The sequence below is a fragment of the Carettochelys insculpta genome, chromosome 4 (assembly GCF_033958435.1).
Source record: "Carettochelys insculpta isolate YL-2023 chromosome 4, ASM3395843v1, whole genome shotgun sequence".
Lineage (NCBI taxonomy): Eukaryota > Metazoa > Chordata > Testudines > Carettochelyidae > Carettochelys > Carettochelys insculpta.
In genome coordinates, this window is record NC_134140.1 from 109,119,513 (window position 1) to 109,145,324 (window position 25,812).

Genomic DNA, 25,812 nt, shown 5'->3' on the forward strand with positions numbered 1-25,812 from the left:
TTTAGTGTTATAGGCCCATATTTTAAAAGCCTGTGGACATTGCTGTGTTCAACATTGGAGTGCCTAACTCATGTAAGAATATAAGTCTTATTTTCAAAAGACATCAAAATCCTAGCAACAGTCAGTGATATTTGGGCAGCAATGTCTAAATACATTTAAAAATAAAGTCCAAAGTCATAGCTACTGTGTACTGCCTGAGTACTGAGGATGTAGGAGAAGCAAGACTTCTACAGCCAGGATATGAAGCAACATCTCCCTGTGGATGGTAGTTCAGTCCCCATCTCCCTCCCATAACATGCCTCTTTACATGCCAGGCAGATCCATTTAATCACACTGCTAAGCAGCTGGAGCTAAGGGAAATATGCCAAAGCAAAGGACCCCCATACAGAGACCTAGTGACTCCAATAAATCCCTGAGATCTCATGAGATCCAGGGTTTCCAGAAGAACCAAGCATGTGCTTTTACAGTATGAGGAATGCTGTTCCCTGAGAGTAGACAGCAAAAGAAAACTCTATAAGGAGAAACAGATCCTCTTTCACATTGTCTTCCAAAAAAAGGGGCCAAGGCAATCTGTTATGCAGAATTGAAAATATAATCCCAGTGGCTGACCAAAACCACCAAAAATTTGGTATTTCAGAATGGAAGTTAAAAAATATGTTTCAAACTTTATCTCACGCTAAAGATCTGGCTTCCATGTTTTTCGTTCAGCTCAGTCTTCTCAGTTACCCTGTTCTTTGGAGACTTCTGAAACATCATTTTATATCTCATGTGCACTATGACTGGAAAAGTGGAAATTGAGATTGTTACCACTGACAGATTTTATTATTTAAGAATAATGGGAAATAGAGAATCATATCTGCAGGTAATTAATTCAAATCCAGCCCACATCCCTAGCGCTCAGAAATCATTGCTGTCAGTCTTTGGAAATTTAAATTATTATTCTATTAGTCAAAATATGTTTTCATAACTTATTTCCTGAGAGACCAAATTGCATGTGTAGAGGCATTTTTTATATCCTGAGATTATCACACTTAGCCAAATGGGCAGTAGATGTTATGAACAGGTCTCATATGTGTGTGTGAAACACTATTAAGGTCCAGCAGAAGATAAAAATGGACGTTCAGAATCTCTTCTATAATGATGATGATGATAATAATAATAATAAAGCAGTTATATGATAATCTTCATCCAAAGATCTCAGATATTAACAAGCATCAAGACACAGCAGTCTTGTGACGTGCATAAGTATAATTTATCCCCATTTTATATGCAGAGATACTGAGACAATGAGAGACAAAGAGATAAAAATTTCAAACCTGGATGCCTAAAATTAGGCTCATAGGCCCATAATTATGCACCTAAATGGAAGTTGTACCATTTCCCCAGATGATTCGCATCTGCAGCTCCCATTGATCTTACTATGTAAACATGAACTTAGTTTCATATATTTATACATCCAAGTTTGACAATGTTGGCCTCCATGTCTTCTCTTAGGTCACATACAGAGTCAGTGGCAGAGGGGAATGAAACCCACTCACTGGTCCTTGCTTCCAGTCTCCTGCTCTAGCAATCAGCTTCTCAGGCAGCCAAAATCCTTTTGAAGTGCTTTTCCATTTGTGGTTTTCTCCTACTAAAATTCTTTCATTTTCATTCCAGCTGACTCAGTGAGGCAAGGAGAACACACTCTGGCTACGTGGTTTTTTTACTTTTATTCAGTATTAGTTTTCAGTCTTGAATGAAAGTGGATTATAAACACTCTGGCTATGTCTACATTTGCCTGCTTGTTCGAAGGGGACATGGTAATCAGGGTGATGGGTGATTACTAATGAAGTGCTGCAATGCATATGCAGCACTTCACTAGGCAAATTCTCCCAAACAGCAGCATCGAAGTAGCGCAGGCACTTCCAAGTACCCGCGGCTACATGGCATGCTGGCACTTAGAAGTTTGACACTTCAAAGTGCCTTTTCTCCCAAAACTTTGAGGAATAAAGGCTCTTTGAAGTAGCGCGGGCACTTTGAAGTGCCCACGGTTATACAGCATGCCAGCACTTCTAAGTCTGACACTTTGAAGTTGCCACATGGGAGAATTTGCCTAATTAAGTGCTGCATATGCATCACAGCACTTCATTAGTAATCTCCCATCACCCTGATTACCACGCCCCCTTTAAAGAAGGGGGCAAGTGCAGACATAGACTTTGTGGCTTATCTGTACTATTTCCAAGGTTATCCCTTAAAATGTTCAGCTTGTAACAGTCTCTCAGCTGTTGCTTTGCTGCTTTATAGCTATTAAAAATGTCTTGAGATTTCACAGTGGTATGTGCTGGGAGGGGAAACAGCAGTTTTACTCAAGCATGGGACAAAATGGGACAGCTCAGGTTATCAGGTATAAATCAGCCTTTCAAAAAATGGCCTTTTGTTTTCTCTTTGCCCTCTGAAGGGAAGCCATAATAATTATGAAAAGGAAATCCAGTCGGAAGCATCAGCAGATTTTGAACACAATACATGGCATAATTTCATGTTCAATCTAATGCAGAAAAGTCACATTTGGTACACATTACATTCATTTATTTAAATAGAAAAAACAGGCTTTTAAAATATGAATCACCCTGACTCTTCATTGACCTTTTCTGAACCAAAGGACAGCTCATCAAAAAGCAGTGTTTCAACACTATAGTTTAAATGTATTGTTTTATATCGTGCAAGACTAATAATAATATTAGTAATAATAATACTTCGCATTTATGCTGTGCTTAATATCTTCAAAGTCTGTTACAGATATTGGCTATTTTATTCAACATGTGCATCAGTATCATACCGCTTTGAAACACCAAGTAAATATATTTACAGTGATCTGTTGAATTTTAATGATCAATCATAATTAATTCATAGTGGTAATAAGGAAGCTATCCAAATACAGGTGCTGCTGTAGATAGTGTATACAGTTTGCACGTTTGACCAATTTACATGAATAAGTTGACTAGTGAAACTTTTCAAGTGGGAAAGGGCATTCAATAATTTAGCTTCCTCCACTCTCCTTTGGCTCTCATGCAAGACAAAGTGATGTGAACTGAATGTATGAGAATTTTCAGAAGTCCATATAGCTCATGTAGAGCAAAGAACTGAGAACTAGAAGCACTCTACCTCAGCCACTGGCTGATACTTTGATGTTGGGCGTGTTACCTCTTATCAAATCCAGTCAACTCAGATAGAAGCAGAGGAAAACAAAGGAGAACCTCTTTGAAAGCTAGTTGCTTCATTGTAACTGACCTCTCCTGAGCAAGTAAATTGCAGGTCATCTGACATTCTGCTACTTACAACATTTAGCTTCATTAAAGTGCCAGGATAATGAAGCGAAAAGCTGCGGGAAAGAGATGGATACTCTGACATGTCTTGATAAAGATAAACTGGTGGGTTACTGGATTCTTTGAGGTTGAATGTCATTAGCACAAAAGCTTTGTCAATTAAGGTCTGACACTTGTCAGCTGTAGCTATAGACTAAAGGGATCAGTGATGCCCTTTGATATGGCAAATGATTTTGAATTTGTGTCAGAGATTTGGAGATGTCAAAACAAGAAGAGACATACCACTAACAGATGGCTTCCTGCATCACATCTCTTTAAAAGCCTTTTTTATTATGGTAGCTCCATTATTGGTTGTAAAACTTTTCTAACACAGATATAGTTTATTATGTTGTCTGTATGAGTAAAAAGAAAATCCCTCACCTATATTTCTTTGAAAACAGAATTATTCCTCTTTAAGAGTCAGCCAGCATTATTCAATGGTCAAATTGATAAGAAGTGTTGCAAGATACATTTAATCTCGCTACAGTCCTTGACTACGTCTATGCTAGAAGCCTCTGTCTACAGAAGTTACTGTAGGAAGAGATGTTCTGACAAAACTTCTCTCGACAGATTGCATCTATATATAAAAGCAGATTGAAAGAGCAATCTGCTCAGTTGGTAGAGAGCAGCCAGACTATCCAGCCCTCTCTCAACAGAACAGCTGACCGGAAGCTCTGCAAACAGGGCTGCCCAGGGAACCAGAAGTCCTATCTGCGGACAAAAGGGCCCCAGAGTGTCTGCGTGGCTGTTTTGTCATCAGAACACTGTCAGCAGAGTTGTTGTATCTGACTGGGGAGAGGTATGACACTGCTGGTGGGTGTCGGGTTTTGTTGACAAACTGTCAACAAAGTGCATTTTGCAAGTAGACACTCCACGTTTTTTCCCGACAGAAGCTCAGTTTTCCTGGGAAAAGCCTCTCCTGTAGACATAGCCCTTGAGAGGTACTTAAGAAAATTCCAGGATAATCATATTTCATGAAAATTTAAATTTTGAGTGTGATCGTTTTTTTCTTGTGAATTTAATATCAGGGTGACCCTGGATCTTCTGCTGCAGGAATTAAGGTAATGTCATATTTATAGTGGTCATTTTTTTGCAGAAGCCCTGTCACTTTATAATTCTCACCACAAATAATTTATAACTTTTTGTTCTTCTTCTCCAATCCTGACTTTTTTTTTAACTTTCTCTGATCTTGTTTGTTTAATGTTTCAATCAGGGAGAACCTGGAGAATCTGGTCGTCCTGGACAAAAGGTAATACATGAAAATATTCAGTCCCCATTTTCCTCATGAGTAGACTAGTGATGAAATCTTGTTTATCCAAAATGTTTATTACTGGAGCTTCCCTCTTGCACTTAAATCGCTTTTTTTGTAATAGCAATGATTGCAAGACAGTGCACTTTGACTGATTGCTCACCATGTGTGTGTTTGGTTTTGAGTTTTGAAAAACAAACGAACAAATATGACCCTGGCTAGAGTGAGAAATGATGATTAGAATAGCCCAACCACTCTTACAACAAATGGGTACTTTTTTCCACATGGAAAGTTAGCACTCTCTCAGCTGTCTGAAACTAACAAAGAATGGCTCTGCTGCCTCTCTGAATGTTGACAACCAACTCTTACATGCTTAACTAAATATTGACCTACAAATTATAGTCTGGTAATACATCTTTCTAAACTGAAATAAACCTTGGCTGTAGGGCTCAATGTTCTCATTTATTTGTACATGTAGAGAAGTGCTAAACTGGTGGAAGTGGACACGGGCACTTAAAAACTAGAGAAGCCCTTCTGTGCAGCCAAAGTTTCTTTGGTAGATGCGGCTATAGCAGAGGAGAAGCTACCTGATATGGCCTGATGGCCTCTCAGCCTAAGAAATTTCCAATAGGAAATCAGTAGTGCAATAAACAGCACTGCCTGCTCCCCTCAATGCCTTTGATCTTTTTTCAAAGGATGAGATAGGATGCAGGCAAGATGGGAGAGCTGGTGACTATGTGTCTCCACAAGGAACCTGAAGGTGCTGGGGAACACCAAGGAGAGGTTGGATTATAATGCTACAATCCTGGGATGTGTGGGATAGCAGTTTGGCTTCCATCTGGAATCTAGAGGGCAACCTTTCATCATCCCTATTTCTAAAGTAAGAAACATCTCTCCCATCCCAACAGAGGAACTGGAGTCTTCTTGTGCGAGGTACACAGTGAAGATTTTCCAGTACAGAAGGCAGGGAAAAAGTAAAACCATGTATAGTTGATAGGGAATCTCAGGCCCACTATATTCTAAAACTCCATTCAAATCACAGCTGAGTGTCTCTATTTGTCAGGTTTTAATTGAAATTATTTGTAACAGACTTTATAAGACTATAATGACATATAAATTAAATGTGTTGGTAAAGCTCAGTATCAGTTAGGAAAGCTAGTGAAAGCAGTTTTAACTAGCTAACCTATGGAATGATTTTCTGTTATATACTGTATGTTCTACTTTAATAATAAACTACGGAATGCACTTCAAATGTTTAGATTTAGGCTCTCATTTGCTGCCTGCCAGGCAGGGAACAACTATCAGTAATTTATTAGAAAGCTGTTGTGTCTCACTACCCAATACAGTCAGGTTTGATATGATAGATATGTAATATAGATCACCTGTAGTCATGAAGTCCACATTAATTTAGAGTTTTATAGGTTGAGTTTGTCTTTTTGTGGTTGCTTCTGACGTTACAGAAAAAAATAATAAATTTAGAGAGTTCACTTCTCTGGAATAGGATTTTTCTCTTCTGAAACACTGTACTATTTTGTACTTACTGTACTATTCTGAAACCAGAGGACAAAAAAATATTACTTCCACATTTTGAAGACATCAAAAGTGTCCAAATTTTGTCTCAAGCATTTACGTTGCCTCTAATATTTTGAATACTCATGTTCCCGCTGCATTTTTATAGTTCTCTTTTTTTAAACTTAGGATTGAATTGGGGCTTGATCCTTAAAGGTCCTAAAGTCTTTGGCACCTTCCAGAATTAGGCTCTTAGTGTATTTAATGGGATTGTGCACATTTCCTTATACTGCCATTCCCGTGTACCTCAGTCTTGACCCATAGTTTGAGCATCAGGCCATACTTGAGCATAGGTTGCCTGCTATACTAAACTGAGTGATTGTTTTGTGATGAGGTCTAGGGCTGCTTTGAAACCACAGAGCATATATTACTTGTGATCTACTGTAAGTCATATTTGAACTCAAGACATCAGAAAAAAAAAAGACTTGTAGATTGATGCATTGTGGCACACAGACCATTTGTTTTCCTTCATTTTATTTATATCTAGATAGAGAGAGACACACACATGCAATCTGGAGGCAAAAATATGCTCTTGGTAAGATCACTGTATATGTAATAGCAAACTTGAAGTGAAGGTAACACTGTGAATAAACCCAATATCTCACCTGAAATAAGACAGACAAATGTTTTAATGAGTAGATGTTAAGGGTCATACACACTTGTATTTAGATGAACATATCAGTCACTTAAATGTACAAAACAAACTGCTTATTGCTCATAAAGTGTCTATTTGCATGCACAGATGACCACTTTTGATCACAAGTGCGCATCTGTGGATTTCTGCTTCTGGTCCCTAAAAATTTGACCCCGAGAGAAAAATTCTCCTCTCTGATCCACAACAAAGGTTTTATATTCACTGCAGTGCAATCTTCGTTGTGTTGTCTGTAATCCACCCTACATGGAACACCTACTCACACCAGGCTGAGTTCAGAGTGTAGAACAAATACAGAATGTCCTGCAGATATCTGAATTACTGTGAATAAAAGATCGGTATTGTGGATCAAGGGTAATTTTGCCTTATATTTTTACTTGCCTGTGAAAAGAGAATATGGAGTAAATCCTATAGTTCTTACTTAGGCAAAATTCCCTTTGCAGAAAATATTAGCTGTTCTTGAATAAGAAGTAAGTAGGCAGTGAGGGTTTGACCTTTCTCATATATTCAGGGAAAGTACAGATTACTGAATAAATACATATTCATCCGTATTACGCATTAATTGAGATTCACAGTTTGAGTGTAAATATAATGAAAGACATAAAACTATCAATGAGAAGTTTTTATATAGACTGTTGCAAATGTCAGTTTCACAAACTTTTGTTCTCCCCTCTTACAAGGACACCTTTAGCATGTACATCTCCTTTTACAGCCCCCAACAGGAGTTTTCTCTGATTAAATACTAAGAATTTGATCCTCTGTTAGTATTCACTAGAATAGATGTGTGTGGAAACCCGTTGAAGTGCCACATCTCAATGCTGAATTGGAGCCTTAATTTTTACTCATGGAAAACTCCAGTTGTGCACCATAAAATAATAAAAAAGACAGAGCAAGCTTTTGATCCATGTTGTTTATTTAATGTATGTAGTCATGTATTGATTTATATGTGAGGATATTTTTGTATGTCTGAATGAAGTATGTCCATGAGTGAATGCATAAAAGAAAGGATGATAGTGTTCCATATACGTCATAGGGAGAGCCCATGTATATTATATATGTTCTATAACAACTTAGAATATTTGTCTAATTTAGTTTGATAGACTGAAGTTTGTACTCACCTTTTATTTGTCCTTGGAGTCATTTGATCTCATAAATCACATCAAACTTATTTTTGGAAAAGGTTACAGAATGGAAATACTGTCCATTCAGCTACAGTGAGCTTTATAACAGATGAAGGTAGTAATTGAAATGTGTTTTTAATTCTTGTGTATTTAAAAAAGTATTGAAGCATCCATTTTATTTGCTTTTGTTAGATCACTTAGAATATGAATTCTCCAAGTCAGGGACTGTCTTTTTGGTATATGTGTGTGAAGGGCCTCGTACAAGTGGGGTTCTAAGGCCTGCTTGTGAACTATACATGCCATAGCAATAAAATAAGAATAAAAGATCTATTAATTATAATTACTAAACATTTATGTTAGAAGTCAATTTTACTTATTTTAAGAGGAGGAAAAAGTCACATCTTCAATTACAGTAAATGACAGAATCAAATATTAGTATCTTGTGTTTCACCAGCATATCTGACTCTTGATGCAAGACAAAAAAAAGAAGATGGAGTAGAACTCTTGGACTAGTGCTATCTCAAATGTTAATGTAATACACCCCATTCAGAGAACTTCTCTTTAGACAGGAGTAATGGGCCACTTACTGTTAGACAGTGGCAGGCAGTATATCAACCACTAATAGAATCTCCGGAAAATTATATTCTGTCCTCCATTCCTTTATTATATTCCACATTTAAAATTCTCAGTGTGGATTGCCCTTTTCTGGTAGCTTCAGTCAAAAAGATTTATTAAAATTGTGGAATGATTGAAACCTATAGGAAAACTGGTATCGGATACTCCCAAAAATGTTTAAGAATTCTTTCATTTGATAAGTCAGTTTTCAAATCAACTTCTTTTTGTTTGTTTTGTTGTGGCAGACTATAAGTTTGTTAGAAGTTCTTCAAATATATTGTGACATTATTTCATAAAAATAAAGTCCAATTGGTTATGTAAACTAAGGAATTTGTGCAATTGTAATGGCCAAGCATGGGCCCAATCCACCAAATGGACATCTGAATTTCTATTAAATTCAGAAATGGATGACTGCAGAGTTCAGTTTAGCAGATTATAGGGATAGAGACCAGCTAAAAAGCTTGGGACTGATCTTCCCTATACTTCAGGAGTGTTCAGATCCTTGGCATGTGTTCTGGTCCATCTCTGTGATAAATGGAAATCTACTGTCTGTCCTTAATGCTGACTTTGATTGATGTTCTTCATTTTACTTTCTCCTAAGAGGACACAGTTTCAGCACCATTTCAACTAACATCTTATGATGATTGTATGTGTGTAAATGTTGGATTGTCAATCTCTCCCATAGAAAAATATTAACTGTATTCCAAATCAGAATGCGTTCAGGCTTCAGTTCATGTTACACATTTTCTTCTGGAAAGTATAGTAGTCTCATTCTTTTTTTTTTAATTGTAATGCTAAATAAGGAAGGTATTTATTAGTAGAAGTAGCTCTAATTCACATGCTTCTGATACTTTGTGGTGTTGTAGAGATATGTGTGTTTGTGCACTTGCATTGAAATCAGGACAGTATTGATGGTTTCATAAAAATGATAGTTAATTATGACTGAGTAATCCTCTTGAAAATGTACAACTTGACTTTAGCTTTTTGTATTGCTTTTGTAGCTAACCTGGACAATTACACAGCACCCTATACAGCTAATATCTGAATAGGGGGTAGAAGTCATTATCTGTTGCAAATGCAGTAAATGTTAATAATCATATTATCTAGTTAATACTGTTTATTCTCTTTCCTTTTGATAAAAATACTGGCCAGAAATTTCAGCCTATGTATCTTGTTAGGCTCCTACATCCATAGGGAATGTTTCAGTTTCTAAAGGTAGATTTAGGAGACTAAATTTAGGTATGTAGTTTGTGTTTTAGCCATATTTCTAGGTTAGCAAGCCCTTTAATTTAAAATGTATTGGCCTGAGTATCTGTGATCCCTGAAACGAATAGCAATCACATATGGGTGTGTGATCACATAATGTATCAACTACATTGTATACCTGGTTGTTTTCTGTGTACCACTCACAATATTGTTCTGTAATGTTATATAATTTTCCTATGTAGGGTGAACCAGGTCTTCCTGGGCTTCCTGGACTCCCTGGGATAAAGGTAAATATTAGTGTAATATCTATGTAGTGGTTCTTTACATCTTTCTAACCATTTTTTTGTTTTAGAATAGCTTTCATCACATGAAGGTCTCTCAGAAAACTGATCATGTATATATGACAAAATGATCAATATGCCATATACTTTAATGTGCCATAAAATGTCACCTTGCTTTGAAAATAACCCTGAACCACTTAAAAATAACATCTTTGTTACATTTTTATTTAATTCAGGAGGCCTGTCATTAGTGTTTGGTGTGCAGGTTAACGAGTATTTGCCAGTAACAATAATCTACAGAACCTGCAAAGCTAACAGCCAGAGAACTGTCTTCATTATTCACAAATTGTGAAAAGCCAGCCCTGCTTATGAGCAAAACTAATCTGTGCTCTAATTGCTTATTAGTAATTTCCAGTGACAAGTCAAAATACTTGAATAAAAAGCCTCTATCCAATATTACCATTAAGCTGTCAGACAGCCTGTGGACTAATAACAGATTTATCTGCTGCTTTCAGTCTGCCTGTTATCTTTAGGCAAAATATTATAAAAGATATGCAGTCAGTTCAGCCGTGGCATAAGTGTTGCATTGGGAGTTGCTGCCAATTATACTAGAACTCAGTTTGATTCATACTGTATGATACCACAAAAGTGAGCAGATTTAGATGTTATGGATGCGAACTGACTGGATTGATTGCTTCTCTTTCATGGCAGGGGCTATTCTTTCACACAATGAAACATCTTAGAATTTCCTTATATTCTGTCTTCAGCATGGGCCCATGAAAAGCTGATGAAGAGCTGTTATTTTATCCCTGCTGAATACATAGTATGATATAAATCCTGCCCCTCTCAAAGTATAAACTCCCTTTGACTTCAGTGGGACCAGGATTGCTGTCAGGGTATATAACATATGCAGTCGCTTTCTCAGTGACAATGGCCAAGTGCCACAATGTTTTAATGTAGCATCCTTTTTCATTTGTAGAAAATTGTATGAGGAGTTAAATAGACATCTTGCACACACAAGAGCATGTGTGCTCATTTTAAAATGTGGAGTTATGTGTTTTAATATTGAATGGTGCAGGACCTGGAGATAGACATTATGTTAGGTTCTCTGTTCAGTTAAGAAAGTAGCTTATCTCAGCCGTGCTGTGAAAGATCATGTTGCAAATGGATTCTTCAGAATGGTTAAATTTATAATGTAGATGGAACCTTACTCTATGGGAAGGTACACTTTTAGTAATTATCCACTTTGGAATGTCAATATAGAAATAACATTTGTTTTGTACTATGTCCATAGTATGTTTCAGTTGGAGGCCACTGCGAGCAGATTAAAAGCAATTATCAAAGCTAGCTTTGGGCGCTGAAAATCCTGAGATTATGAGGAAACCTATACAAAAGATCTTGTTACAGGAACATCTTTTGGGGGCTAGTAGAAAGAGCAGATTTGAGATTGTTCCCTCTGCGCGCACGCATAAAAATGCAGAGAAAGATGAAGCTTCTTGGGAAAATTACAGCTGCATCTCTTAGTATAGATTCAGTTTCTAGACAGGATTTTTTTTCTAGATTTCTTAAGGGGCACCCAAAATACCAAATTCTCTTCTGAGCACCTTTATGATATAATAATAATAATAATAATAATAATAATAATAATAATAAAGAGAATGGTGCTTTGGTCCTGCCAAGAGGGCAGGAGGCTGGACTTGATGACCTCCCGAGGTCCCTTCTAGTTCTGTGAGATGTGTATCTCCATATATAACATTATTATAAAGTGAAAGGGTACAGAGAGGTCCACCTGAGAGAGAAAAGATTATTGAGATAAGAAATATATGGAGCATGAAGTTCTGAATACTGTGGAATAAATGTTTTCCAGCATTAAGTCTCTTGGGGATGCTGCCTTCTGCTGGAACAGTGCAGGGGCCAGCGGTAGAATTCATGTTTGCCATGTCAGAGGCCCAGCTTCTATTCCTAGGCAGTTCAGTACTGAACTCTAGGTGTCGAGATACTAAGGTGCTGATTGTGGTATAAGAATCTATATAGAACAGGGCTCCTGGTGGTGAAAATCCTCTCTGGATTGTTTGAGATGCTTTCAAATGCTGTTTCATTTGGGAGCCTGCAGCCAGTCAGTGCAGTAGAGGTAGGACAGGTGATAGCATTGTGTCTAAAATTTACAGATTCTTGTGGAGCATTGGGTGACATTTGGGGCTTGTCTACACTACCACCTTCCTTCAAAGGAAGGATGGTAATTAGGGTGTTGGGAGTTGTTAGCCGATGGCTGGGTAATGAGTGGTCTGTGAGCCTTATCACAGCTGAGTCTTTAACTGCTAGGACCGGCAGTCCCTTCGCAGCGGGCACCCAAAGTGGCTGACGGGTGCCCCAGAGATCCACCCAAGTCTTTAACTGCTAGGACAGGCAGTCCCTTCACACCGGGCAGCCAGTGTGGCTGACGGGTGCCCCAAATGTTGGTGCAGAGAGCTTATTCCACCCGAGTCTTTAACTGCTAGGACAGACTGTCCCTTCACAGTGGGCAGCCAGGGAGGCTGACGGGTGCCCCAAGAGTCTGATCCGTGGAGGCAGCACGACTCAGCGCTCAGCTTTTACTGCACCTTACCACTGACCAGGCTGATATAACCAAACCAGCTGAGGTTCTTTGTTTGTGTTCAGCCGAGTTACAGTAACTGGAAGGAGTCAGGCTGAAAGCTTAGATGGTTGCTATTTATTAAAAGCAGAAACACGAATCTTAATGGTTACAAGGTTATTGCTCTATCTTCTTAACTACTAGTAGGATGATACATATGACATGCCAATTAGATTACAAGTGAAAAGTTACCCATTAGAGGACCAGACGCCTCAGCCTAAAGAGCTCTGACTATTAAATGTGCACAAAAGTACATTGCAGGTATAATTCTCACCCTTGCGTCCTTTGACTCCTGGTGTAGCCAATGTCGTTCACTGAATCCCTCGGGAAGAACTGTACGAGGAGGGCATCCCCTGGGTCCTCGGGAGGCAATGACCTTACCCGACCGGCAGGTATAGGTAATTGGAGCTCGGTTAGAGTGGTCTGCCAGGCCCTTCTTTATACCCCTTGGGTCACGCACATTCTTCCTTATCTAAATGTACCAATTGTGCTAGTCCGTCTTTGTGAGGCCAGTTCTCACAAGGCAGTTGCAATTTAATTTACACTTGTAAGATAGAGATAACTAAATCATTAAAACAGGACATTCTTTTCATATGGTGGGAGATTCCTCTTCTGGGATGACAATGTGGGCGTTTCAATTATCAGTACCAGCCAAGAGCAGTTTGAGGCCCTGTGATCAACAGCTAGCCTGTTAGCCCCCTTGTCTGTATTCTTCAGTCCAGGGTCATGCTGACACAGCACATCTGTGTTTTGAAGCATCAAAACTATACTTGAGATAAGCGCATCTGTGCTTTCAAACATTCTAAGACTGTGCTGTTTCTTTGCTCTTGTGCTCTGAGGCACCTAAAAGGGGCAAGATGGAATAGAGCAGGGGTACTCTGTCTGACTACATTCCACCCCCTTGATACGCCACAACACGTCCCAGAATGCAAGGTGGTGGTGATGCCAGCACCTCTTGCCCTCCTTGGAGGAATCTAGAAGCTTCCGATAGGTATGGCCTCATTAGATGACTTACAATCAAGGGATTGGTTAGGATCACTTTCCAATGCCATGTATCGAATTTGTGCAGAGGACACAGCTCCATAAACTAGACGTTTAACAATGCACAAAATTATACAACAAGCAATTACAACAATCAAAATGGTTAATACAGTAGTTATAGTGGAGTGAAGAAATGGAGTAAGAGAAAATCCTAATTGTTGAGCTAGCCATTCTAACCATGAGGCTTTCCCATCCTCAGTTACAGCACGTAAAATTTTAACTGCACCTTTGATGACAGATACATCTTGTTCAATCTGCTGTGAGTGGTTTACATAAAAGCAACAAGATTGGTTAATTACAGCACATACTCCTCCTCATTGGGCCAAGACCGCATCCAAAGCCATTCGGGTTTGTAGTGCAAGTGGGCTATTGACTGCACGTGCTCATTGAGCAGGCTTAAGGTATCAGCAGTATGGTTAAGGGCTATCTCTATCTGCCCAGAGACATTTACCAGGGCTTGCTCTGAGGGTACTGACTAAGATCCAGGGGCACAATGGTAGCATTACCCATGCCAAATAGGAGCCTATGGCCAAGAGAAAAGTTAATAGTATTTCCCCAGCAATTCAAGGATCCCCTATGTGTGTTACTGTCCTGGTCAGAGTAGGTATCCCAGGATCCCAATTTCTCATTAAAGACCACAATATGAGTGCACTAGCGATCTTCCAAATGGCCTAACTTAGGTCCAGTGCCAGCCTTATTCTCAAAGCAAATGGGGTACATTTCCCTAGAGGCTCCTGCTATGTATTCTACCAGTTGGCCCCACACCGTAAGTCGCCATTGTCCATGTTTTCCCCAGTATCTCCCCCTAGAGTCATTGAGGGTTATGGTAGTAGAAATCGCTGTCGTCAAACCAGACTGGTCCCCACCGGAAGATGTCGCTCTTGTTCCACCAGTTGTGCAGGTTCAGAGGGATGAACTCTATTCCCAATCTGGTAGAGGAGTTCAGCAGGGCACACATCCAGCAATCTGTGGCACCGGCGGCAGAGACGATGGACTGGATGGCATTCTTGAGGGGATGCTCAGGTGTGGCAGAGGTCAGCGAGATAGTCAGGAGGATGACGAGGAGTTGATGTGCCATGCTGTTACCTGAGTTGGAAATAGCTACACGGCTCGGTTTATAACAATTACTAGAAGTCTATTATCACTAATATAGCAGTGTGCATATACTAAGTACATCAAAGTTCTTTGGTGTGTACTGATGTTGCAGGTAGCTGCTGCCTTGCTTCCTCCCAGGGAGGTGTGTATTCCAGGTGGTTCCTTCTCTTTCTGGAGAGAAAACACAAGGTCAGCCGGTCTTGGATGTGATCCAAGCCTTGGTAATGGTTATTGGTTCCTTTTCAGAATCTAAGGCAGTCCATCCCCCTTTCCCTTCATAGGCATGTACAACACATGTTCGTATTCCCAGGCTGGGATGTTTAATTACAACAGTGTCTCCAGGAGCGTATTTGGGATTCTTAAGTGGTGCGGTTGGGGTTGAGGGGATACCCCCTGTAGGGAAGAATCCCTTGCTAATTGGGCTGCCTGTAGGGGTCTGCTGATTGTTTAACCGTTGCACCACTGTATCCAATCTCTCTCTCCATGTACCATTGGTGGGCTTCAGGTGATCCTTTAACAGCCTATTCCAGCGTTCAACCATGCCATTAGACTGGGGTCGGTACGGGAGGTGAAAGGTCCACTGAACTCCATTGTGGAGTGCTCACTCTTTTACAAGTTTGCTCTTAAAATGTGAGCCATTATCAGATTGAATTTCTTGGGGGATTTTGACGATTGCTGTTAAGCGGTTCAGTCCCATAATAGTGGACAGTCCTGTTGCCAATTGAGTTGGGTAAGCAAAACCGATTCCTGAGATAATCTCTACTCCAGTCAGAATATATTTCCACCTTTTTCTAGTGGTAGGTAGTGGGCCAATGTAATCGACTTGCCAGGCTGCCCATATTGTTTTCCCATCTCTTAGCCTAGCAAACCGTTGCCCTTCAGCTATATGTTTCCGGGTTTCAGCACAGATAGTACAGGCTTGCACCAGGTCTCTGGCCTGTTGGTGGGTAATAGGCCACCCCCTGATATGTGCTTGCTGCACCAGCTCATCAATCCCTGTGTGTCCCAGAGTCTCGTGTAACCGTAAGTACAGACGTTCCCAATCTACTTGGGTGGTGGAGATCTGGGCTGCTGCATCTGCCAGGTTATTTAGCAAAGGGGTTTTATTCCTTTGGTGGACTGACACATGTCCTATACTTAGGGATTTCTGGGTGGCATGCTGGTATAATCATTTCAAGTATTCCAGTCCCCATACAGGCTTCCCTCCTATCTGCCAGTTGTTGTTTTTCCAGTTAGTTATCCACTTGGTGGTGCCTGCCCATACAGCGCAGGAGTCAGTATAGATAGTAGTAGCCCCCCGCCCCACAGGCCAGCTTGATTGCTGCTAGTTTTGCACGTTGGGCTGACCCTTTTTTTTCAGTAGTTAGAGGTGCAGCAGGGTTGTCTGCTGACACTGCAGCAACCTTTCCTTTCCATTTTCCTTTAACCAGCTAGGCACTCCCATCTGTGAACCATATGCCTTTAGGGTGAGATGGATTGAATGGGGCAGCGTCTCGAATAGGAGACAATTGCGGGGATAGGTGGTACTCACTAGGCATTCCCACCTTCCATAGGGATTCCTTAATTAAGGTGGGGTTCTGTGCATTATCAGCTTTCTGGCATGGATATGCCTCTACCCACTCCGAGAACAAACAAACAATAACCAGCACATTTTTTTTTTATTTTTTAAGATTTACATTTGGGTAGTTGAATGAAGTTCATTTGTAACTGCAGGAACGGTCCTAAAGGCAGAGATCTGGTTGCCAGAACTGTCTTTACAGGTTTGCCCACGTTGTGGGCTTGGCAGACAGGGCAAGCCAGACAGTAGTTTTGGGCCACTTAGGAGAATTTTGGAAGCAAACCAATTTTGTTTGAACAGCAGTAATCATCCCCCTGCTTCGCTTACATGAGCTACACTGTGATGCGTGCAAGCAAGATAAGGGAGAAGGACCTTGGGCGCAACCAGGCGGCCATCCGGGGCGCGCCAAAGATGTTCAGGATGCAAAAGACATTAATCCAGTCTCCAGATAGTCTTCTCCGAATTTAGGGCCTGATCTTGGAATAGTGCAGTATCAATAAGAGTTGCAATGGGAGACTGGGAGTCTGTAAAAATAGGAAATAGTGAAGTGGCCCAAGACGGAAAAGGGCTGCAGCGTTAGCTGCTGTGTTAGCCAAGGCATTTCCACATGTAACTTCATACTAATGAAGTGCTGCGCTGCATACACAGCACTTCATTAAGCAAATTCTCCATGCCCAGCCCCGACTCCCCTGCGGCAACTTCAAAGTTTTAAAGTACCAGTGCACGTCTAGCCACAGCTCACCCACCAGTACTTCGAAGTGCCAGGGCAACTTCAAAGTCCCTTTACTCCTCAAAATTTTAATCCTGTCTTCTGGGTTCAGTTTTCCACTGACAGGTTATACAGTGTTATGCTACCCTGAGGGTTTGGTCAGGGAATGCAACTTTAAGGGCTTGTCTACACTACCACCTTCCTTCGAAGGAAGGATGGTAATTAGGGTGTTGGGAGTCTACTAATGAAGTGCTGTTCTGCATACGCAGCGCTTCATTAAGCAAATTTCCTCCCCACCTCCACGGCAACTTCGAATTTTTAAAAATTTTGAGAAGTGAACGGACTTCAAAGTTGCCCCAGCACTTCGAAGTACCAAGGGGTGCGCCACGGTGAGACGCGCAGTGGTACTTAGAAGTTTAAAACTTCAAAGTTGCTGGGGGGGAAGGAATTTGCTTAATGAAGCACTGCGTATGCAGAGCAGCACTTCATTAGTAAACTCCCAACACCCTATTTACCATCCTTCCTTCGAAGGAAGGTGGTAGTGTAGACAAGCCCTTAAAGTTGCATTCCCTGACCAAACCCTCAGGGCAGCATAACACTGCATAACCTGTCAGTGGAAAACTGAATCCAGAAGAGAGGATTAAGGGAACATTCAGTCATGCCATGGATGAACTAGTCCAGTGAATAAAGAAATACAACAGGAGTGTGTATATCACATTTGATCACATTTTCATTGACACAGCCTATAGTATAGGATGGTGATGTTTGAGGCGCACGTGTTCCAAATTCCCTTTTAATTTGCTGGTAGCCTACAAACTGATGCACATAGGCTTTCTCCATCAGAGGTATGGCAGGGGAGACTTTCTCTTGTGCCACCAAATACAAAGAAAGTTTCCCTTAATGTCTTCCATTCTGATGACTGGAAGAAAAAAGAAGAGCACAACACCATGGCATTCTTCTGTTTTATGTATGTCCTAATAGATAAGAGGTATAACCTCTTCTGTTCCTTGAATGTGTAATGACATCTACAAATTCTTCTCAGCAAGAATGAACACTCTGACAGGCTGAATAATGAAACGCAGTGTGCAACTGTAAATATGCATACTGTATATGGCACAAGTTTGAAAGTGATCTTTGTGTAAACTTTGTGAATTCAAAGGTAATTTCAATAAATGAACCATACCTTTCAATCTGCATTTTATCTTTTGCATACTGGGTATGGTATATCTGTAAAGGAGTCCATAAATATATTTTTGAAAGAGTAGCCAAAATTACTTACAACATTAAGAAATATCAGTCAGGAGTATGAGTTACAGTTTCTTAATGCACAATTACTCAAATTAATTATTTAATGCAGCAGTTTAGTATTTTTTCCAGAGAGCCAGTTAGAGATTGGTTGAACATGATTTCAATCTAAACGAATGGTCATATCAGAAAGACACATGAGTATCTTGTGTTAAATCAGTATATGTGGCAATGACCTTATTAATTAGACTACTATCCTCATGTACTACATGCATATGGATATTTCTGGAGTGCTTCCTAATCCTTTTCATGCCTCTCCTGGTCAGTTGGTACCATGGAGAATACAGAACTTCAGCCAGTTATTTCAAGACTGTGATAAAACCAGCAATGACATACAGTAAAATCTTTTCTTGACCACTTGTTGCTGTCAAGAATGGCATCTGACCATTTTCCACCATGTCATTCAGAAAATGAGAAAAGCACCTAAACATAGAATATTAATTCAGCTCTGTGACATCTCAGGTTAGCCTTAATAAGACCCTAATACTGACTCTTAAAAAAGTCATGGAAGTACTTACAAAATGACTCACTCATTGAAACTGAAGGCATTTGTAATTTCATTCATTTGCAATCTCTAGACCTTCTCTCAAGATAGCCTGGCCTGGATAAATTCTGTGGCATTTAATCAATAAAGTCATTAATTTGGACATCATCCCTGCGTAATTTTTAACAGAAGATGAGCTCTTTGCAATAGCTGGTCCAATACAATATATTCTAAGAGAACAGGCTTTCCATCAACATTAGGCCTAATCTGACTTCATGTCCCTCTTATTTTATGAGGTATATATTCAGGCAAATTGTTAAGTCCCAGCAGACCTTTCAGTAAGCCTTAATCAAGCAAACTCCTGTTGAAGGATTTTACTTCCCTGCCCTACTTTCTTTTTTTGACAGGGAGAGACCAAAATATAACAGTTTGCCCTATTCTCAACTCAGTTGGAACTGACTGAGTTACTTACACAGAGTTTCCAATATTCAGTCACCTACATCTTCCTAGATAATTGCTTATATAGACCAGGTGAATTAGATCCAAGCCAATATACTCAATTTCCAGCAGCATGAAACAGAAATCATTATAATTTTACTGAGTAAGGACTCAGTAAAAACTGGCTAAGGACCTCAGTTTCTGCCCCATATTTATCTAAAGCAAAAACAATTCTAACCGTCAATTGTATTTTGTATTTTAGTTTCACTATGTCTCTCTTTTACAATATCCCAGGATCTTGTTCCCTGCTTCTCCAATAGAACTTAAAGGCCTAAGAATCATGTCTGAAATACTTACAACTTTTCAGAACTAAAGTTTTATATTTTTAAAGAGTCAAATAAACTGCATCAAATAGAAAAGTGACTTCCATGCAGATAAACCTTTAAAAATAAAAGCCAAAATTTTGAAACCTGGGCACCTAAAGATAGGGTTGTAAATCTCAGATTTAGACATTATAGAAATGGCTTTCCATCTTGCCATGGTGATGCTTACTCTTCATTCTCTTTTCTTTGGGCTTCATCTGTTCGGTCTGTTTTCTGGCATTAGAAGGACTGACAAGTTTCTGAGTTTTGGTAGGATCCTCTTCTTGGCTCTCTTACAAGAGGAATTCACAAGCCATTCCTGCTTTCTTCAGGTTTTCCTTTTCTTTCTTTAGAAAAATTCACAAGAAGTCTTACATTTTGCATGGTGTCTCCCTCACTATGAAAAAGGGGAACTCATATATCTGCTCCCTGTGCACCCATATGTTGCTGCCACGTATACAACTTGTATTAATCCTAGAGACCCTCATTCTAAAAATTCCTGCTTTCTAGGCAAAACTTGGAAAGAAGATAAGGGTTGGCTCTGGAACTCCTCTAAAAAGACCAGCTCACCTTGTGACGGCCATCTAAACAAAATTCCTTTGATTTTCAGAAGTGCTGAAAATCTCACTGAGGTCACTGAAAGCTGAACAAATTCAGCTCCAATCTATCTTTTTATGAATACTTACACTCCTTCCTAATGTACATTTGCCCATATTTGAAATATCTGGTGGAATATGCAGGTTAGCTAGCTCTCATCCTTTCCTCGTCTAAGTAAAGAAGTCTGGGGGGAGGTGCAGGTTATTGCTGGGCACAGAAAAAGTAGATAGTGAATGCAGGTCACATGCTGGAAAGTAGAGTTCAATGAAGTGTGTGTCATGATAAAAACAGACACTGGCAGGAAGTAATGTCAGACGGGTTTACAAGTGTTATATTGATTTGTAGGCTTGCTTTCAAGGTACATAGATGGTATTACATGTAAAAAATGCACAATTGTACAGTTAATTTGAATACGCAATTACCAAGATTGCAATACGTGCATACATCAGATAACTGGATGCAAGAGTTACACAACTAACTGTACATTTCCATGCCTACTTATCTAGCTTCCTTATGCTATTATCACAGTTGCACAAATTAGGCATGGAAATGCCCGGACCTGATCTCAAAAATAAAGCCTAAAATATGAACTCATTTTTAACAATGGATTATGATACATGACTAACTTGCAGAGGACAAGAGCATTTCTCGCAATATATGCAATTCTTTGTAAGCCATCAAAAACAATGTCCTCTAAGGCTACATCTACATGAGAAGCTTCTGTTAATGGAAGTCACTGTTGGAAGAGATTTCCCAGCAAAATGTCTATAGACAGATTGCATCTCCAAATAAAAGCAGATCGAAAGAGCAATCCACTCTGTCAACAGAGAGCAGCCAAACTGCCTGGTCCTCTGTCGACAGAATAGGTGACCAGAAGCTCTGCAGACTGGGCTGCCCGGTGAATTGGAAGCCCTGTCTGTCAACACAAGGGCCCCAGAGCATCCACATGGCTGTTTTGTTGACAGAACACTGTTGAGAGAGGTGTTATACCTGAACAGGGAAAGGTCCAGTGCTGCCAACGGATGTGCTGGGTTTTGTTGACAAACTGTCAGCAAAGCACATTTAACGTGTGGATGTTCTTTGGCATTTCCCAGAAAAAGCCCAGTTTTGCCAGGCAAAGCCTCCTGTGTAGACGAAGCCTAAATCTACAATAGCCAGGATTTTTTTCCTGGGAAAAACACTAAAGTGAGAAAAGAATAAAAGGTAAGTAACTTAAAAACAGGATGTGAGTTATGTTTCCCCAAAGGCTGTTAGAGGTTAAAAGATTGATCTGCTAGGGCAGGAGCTGTTTTACAGCATCTTTTCATTTGCTTCTTTGTGCTGGATAAAGTCAATCCAAATTTAAAATCCAGTTGAGTAATCTGAGAGCCCAATTAGCAGACCCACGTATTCTGTAATCTGGGATTTTATCAGCCATAATGGAGACCTGAGATCAGTAAACTGAAAACATTCTGATGATGTAATGCCACCATAGAAAATGTTTTCATGATTTTAGATAGTCATAAATGAGCAAAAACAGTTGCAGTTCATTTTTAATATTAGCAACAAAAGCCATTTAAATTTATTGTCTAACTTGGTCCTAGAGGGAAGCAATTTTTGGACAGACTGTAGAGCCTCATTCTTTTCTTCTGATAATTTAGCAGATCAATCATTTCTAAAGTTGGCTGCACTTAGGAAAAAATGAGTCTCTTATTACAACAAATGTTTTTACTGTAATCCTCAAAAGCAGGTATCATGCTGACTTGAATTCTAATTAGCCTTTAAGTAAAAAGTAGTCTGTATGACTAATGCATGCAGAATCATAACACATTAATCAGAATTATTGCTGATACTTTTAGCACGCTTGCAAATCAGCACATATTTTCAAGTACCGCTGCACTTTTCTTAAAATGAAAATTGGGCTCACCGAAAAGCAATAAATGTTTCAGAAAACAGAATCGGGTTGTAAGCTGAAGTTACAGGTTTTGAGGTCATTTAAAGAATAATTCATTTTGCCTCTAACAAATCATAAAAATGGAACAAATGATGGTCATAAATACAAAACCAGAGATATTTTTCCAAGTTAAGAAATTGATTAGGCAACTGGGTTGATCAGAAAGTCAAAATACAGTTTCATGGGTGAGGAGGCAGGCAGGGAGCCTGTGCAATGGGGCACCTATGGAAGCAGTTCTGAGTTACTATTGAAAATCTAAACAAAGGTCTAAGAAAACATGAAACATTGTTTAGGGAGTTTCCCTTTACCTCCTTCAGCTCCTTATTGTAGACTACCTATTGTAGTCCTTCTGAGAACAAAATAGAAACAAAAAGCAAAAGCCAATGTCTGAGAATCAACAGAGAAAGCAGGGGCAGTGACTCACATTCAGGCTGATGTACTTCATTGTTTTCATTAAAGTGCTTTATTTTGTTCTTTTTAATCTCATTCTGCCTATAAACCTTTTAATGGCATAATGAGAGGAACCTAGCTCCTATTGGTTCTGTTTTTAAAATGCCTAGGACTGAATCAGCAAGGTCTTTCAAGGCTGGAATATCCCTATATAGGCTAGATAAAATAAGGGCATTTCAGTTTGCACAGTCCAAACTGAAAAACAACCAAAGGAGTAATTCAGTGCAGAATTAAAGAGTAAATAATTTGGATGGGAACTAAAACCTGAATGCCAGGCTTCCATAGCTCTCCCTGCTAATAGGAGCACAAATTAAAATGGACATAGAAAAACATGGTTCACACCCCTGTGCAGAGGGCTGTCATGGAACTGCAGCTCGGGAGCATGCATGGGGGCAGGTGATGTGGCAGAGCAAGGGGCTGGTGGCTGGTGAAGTGTCTGCTCTGTGCAGCCACCAGCAGAGAACTCCAAGGCATGTTGCTACAGAGGTTCATGCTGGGAACAGTACTAACTCACTAAGGAGGATTTTTCAGTAGAGACCTGTGGTAGGAGAGCAAATGGGAAGGACAAGTGCTTGTCCAGTTTGGCTGGGGATCGATAAGGCTTACATCTGTGTTCCTTGTAAACGAGTCTAAATGTCCTTTGCCCTCCTACTTACATGTAACTGATACAACTGCTTTCAAAGGAGGAACCAGTGATAAACATACCACAGCTTCACCTGGTATTCTGGAAGCGTCTTTGCTCTGTCAAGAATGTTTTTCATGAGAGGGAGAATTGGACCCATTTTTAATAGGTTTGCACAAGTATTTCAATCAGAGAATTGAAATGTCTTTAAATTCCCCAGTCATACAATTTCTGTACCACTGACTTCTGAAGGTCAAAATATGCAGTGTTATACCTCTGTTGGTCCCAAGATATTAGAGAGACAAGGTGGGTGAGGTAATCTCTATTATTTGACCAGCTTTTGTTGGTGAGAGGGAGCTTTTGAGCTTAAGCATCTGTCTCACCACAGAGGGAGGTCAAGATGTCAGTTGAGACTAAGACAAAATTTTAAAAAGTCGCACTTTTTAGTACAGTTTTTGTTTTAAAGCTTCAGTTTATTTGTGCGTACAGTGATCTAAGAAATTGTAACGAAAACATTAATGATAAAAGTAAAGCCCCAGTTAAGCTTTTACATCCAAATGTATACTATTAACCTGCAGTTGTTACATGTATAGTTTAATGTGTTATTCTACACAGTATATTTATATTATTGTAAAAATCCATATGCTAGAGAAATATATCCGAGGCACCAAAAGCAGAGTAGACTTATGTGCAAGTGTTAAGCGGTGAATAGTTCTGCTGATCTGCATGTGAAATGGGAGATGAAGACCCAGCCTAAGTCAGTAAGTAGTTAGACATCCTCTGCTAAAAAGTTGCAGTGTAAATCCTTCAACAAATTAATGGTGATTAAAGTGCTGTTAGGACAGCAGGTGGTGTTTTCACCAGCAGGGGGCTGAAAACAGAAAGTACAAATTTGCAAACCTATAACAAGCAAGATACCCACAGTAAATGGTGTTGGTCTTACCCTTAGCCTTTCATATCACAGCATGTCTCCACTTCCTCCCGTAAAGGTTTGATAAATGTGAAACAGACATGGAGGAAATTGTCTAGATAATAATCTTTGTAAAAATAAAAAAGTAGTGTCCTAAAATAAAGTTTATCGTCATTAAAAACTTTCCTATTTCTGAATCGAAAAGCCCATTTAAGTATAAATTATTAACTAAATATATGTGTAACTTACATTCTGCTCAATGTATGGCATCTCTATTGTCTTTATGGACTAACATATTTCTTCATTTTGATGTCCTGTGCTTACCTGTTGGAGCTAAAATAATACTAACAAGGTTTGCAACAAATGTGTTGCAATTTGTCATTCACCAAGCTAGCAACTTTGCATTGCATGAACACTCTTGGGAAAAACAAAGAGTCATGGATTATTGTTTCCGGTAGCTTGACGTGCTTGAATTTAACAGTTTACAATATTATCATTAATATTAATAATGTCATGGTGTCTGGAATGGCTCAGGAGCGAGACTGACAACCTCGAGGCAGATTGTGAAGAGGTGAGACACAAATCCCAAGCTGTTTGAAAGTTCAGTGCTTAGATTTCACCAACCCAATCACAAATTTAAACTCCTCAGGCACCATACAGCCTTCACATGGTTTCACCAACTGTCTTGCCACCCAGACAAGCCTGAGACTGTGATAAAGGGTCACTTTACACCAGCGATCACAAAACATTCAGCTTATTCCTCATCCCAAAAGTCCAGTCACTTACTTACCTCAGGTCAATTTCCGCCTTAGATCTCACATCACAGACAACACATGTAGCCAAAACTGTAGTAAATTAATGAAGGATTTATTAACTGAGGGCATGTCAACACTGCCACTTCTGTCAGCAAAACTTATATTACTCCATGGTGTGAACAAACACACCCTGGCTACGTCTACACGTGAAGCCAACATCGAAATAGCTTATTTCGATGTAGCAACATCGAAATAGGCTATTTCGATGAATAACGTCTACACGTCCTCCAGGGCTGGCAATGTCGATGTTCAACTTCGACGTTGCGCGGCACCACATCGAAATAGGCGCTGCGAGGGTACGTCTACACGCCAAAGTAGCACACATCGAAATAAGGGTGCCAGGCACAGCTGCAGACACGGTCACAGGGCGGACTCAACAGCAAGCCACTCCCTTAAAGGGCCCCTCCCAGACACAGTTGCACTAAACAACACAAGATACACAGAGCCGACAACTGGTTGCAGACCCTGTGCCTGCAGCATGGATCCCCAGCTGCCGCAGCAGCAGCCAGAAGCCCTGGGCTAAGGGCTGCTGCCCACGGTGACCATAGAGCCCCGCAGGGGCTGGAGAGAGAGCATCTCTCAACCCCCCAGCTGATGGCCGCCATGGAGGACCCGGCAATTTCGATGTTGCGGGACGCGGATCGTCTACACGGTCCCTACTTCGACGTTGAACGTCGAAGTAGGGCGCTATTCTGATCCCCTCATGAGGTTAGCGACTTCGACGTCTCGCCGCCTAACGTCGAAGTTAGTGCCGCTACTTCGAAGTAGCGTGCACGTGTAGACACAGCTCCTGAGTGACATAAGCTTTGCTGGCATAAGTGTGCACA

The 25,812-nt window shown here is 40.0% G+C and overlaps 1 protein-coding gene across 1 annotated transcript in view; it reads left to right on the plus strand.

Moving 5' to 3' along the window:
* The window catches only part of COL25A1 (collagen type XXV alpha 1 chain), a 468,167-nt gene that overhangs the window by 374,456 nt on the left and 67,899 nt on the right, over positions 1-25,812 (plus strand). The window contains exons 15-17 of the mRNA XM_074993461.1: positions 4,370-4,402; positions 4,555-4,590; positions 9,996-10,040. Of these exons, the coding sequence (XP_074849562.1) occupies positions 4,370-4,402; positions 4,555-4,590; positions 9,996-10,040 (114 nt within the window). The remainder of the gene's footprint in view (positions 1-4,369; positions 4,403-4,554; positions 4,591-9,995; positions 10,041-25,812) is intronic.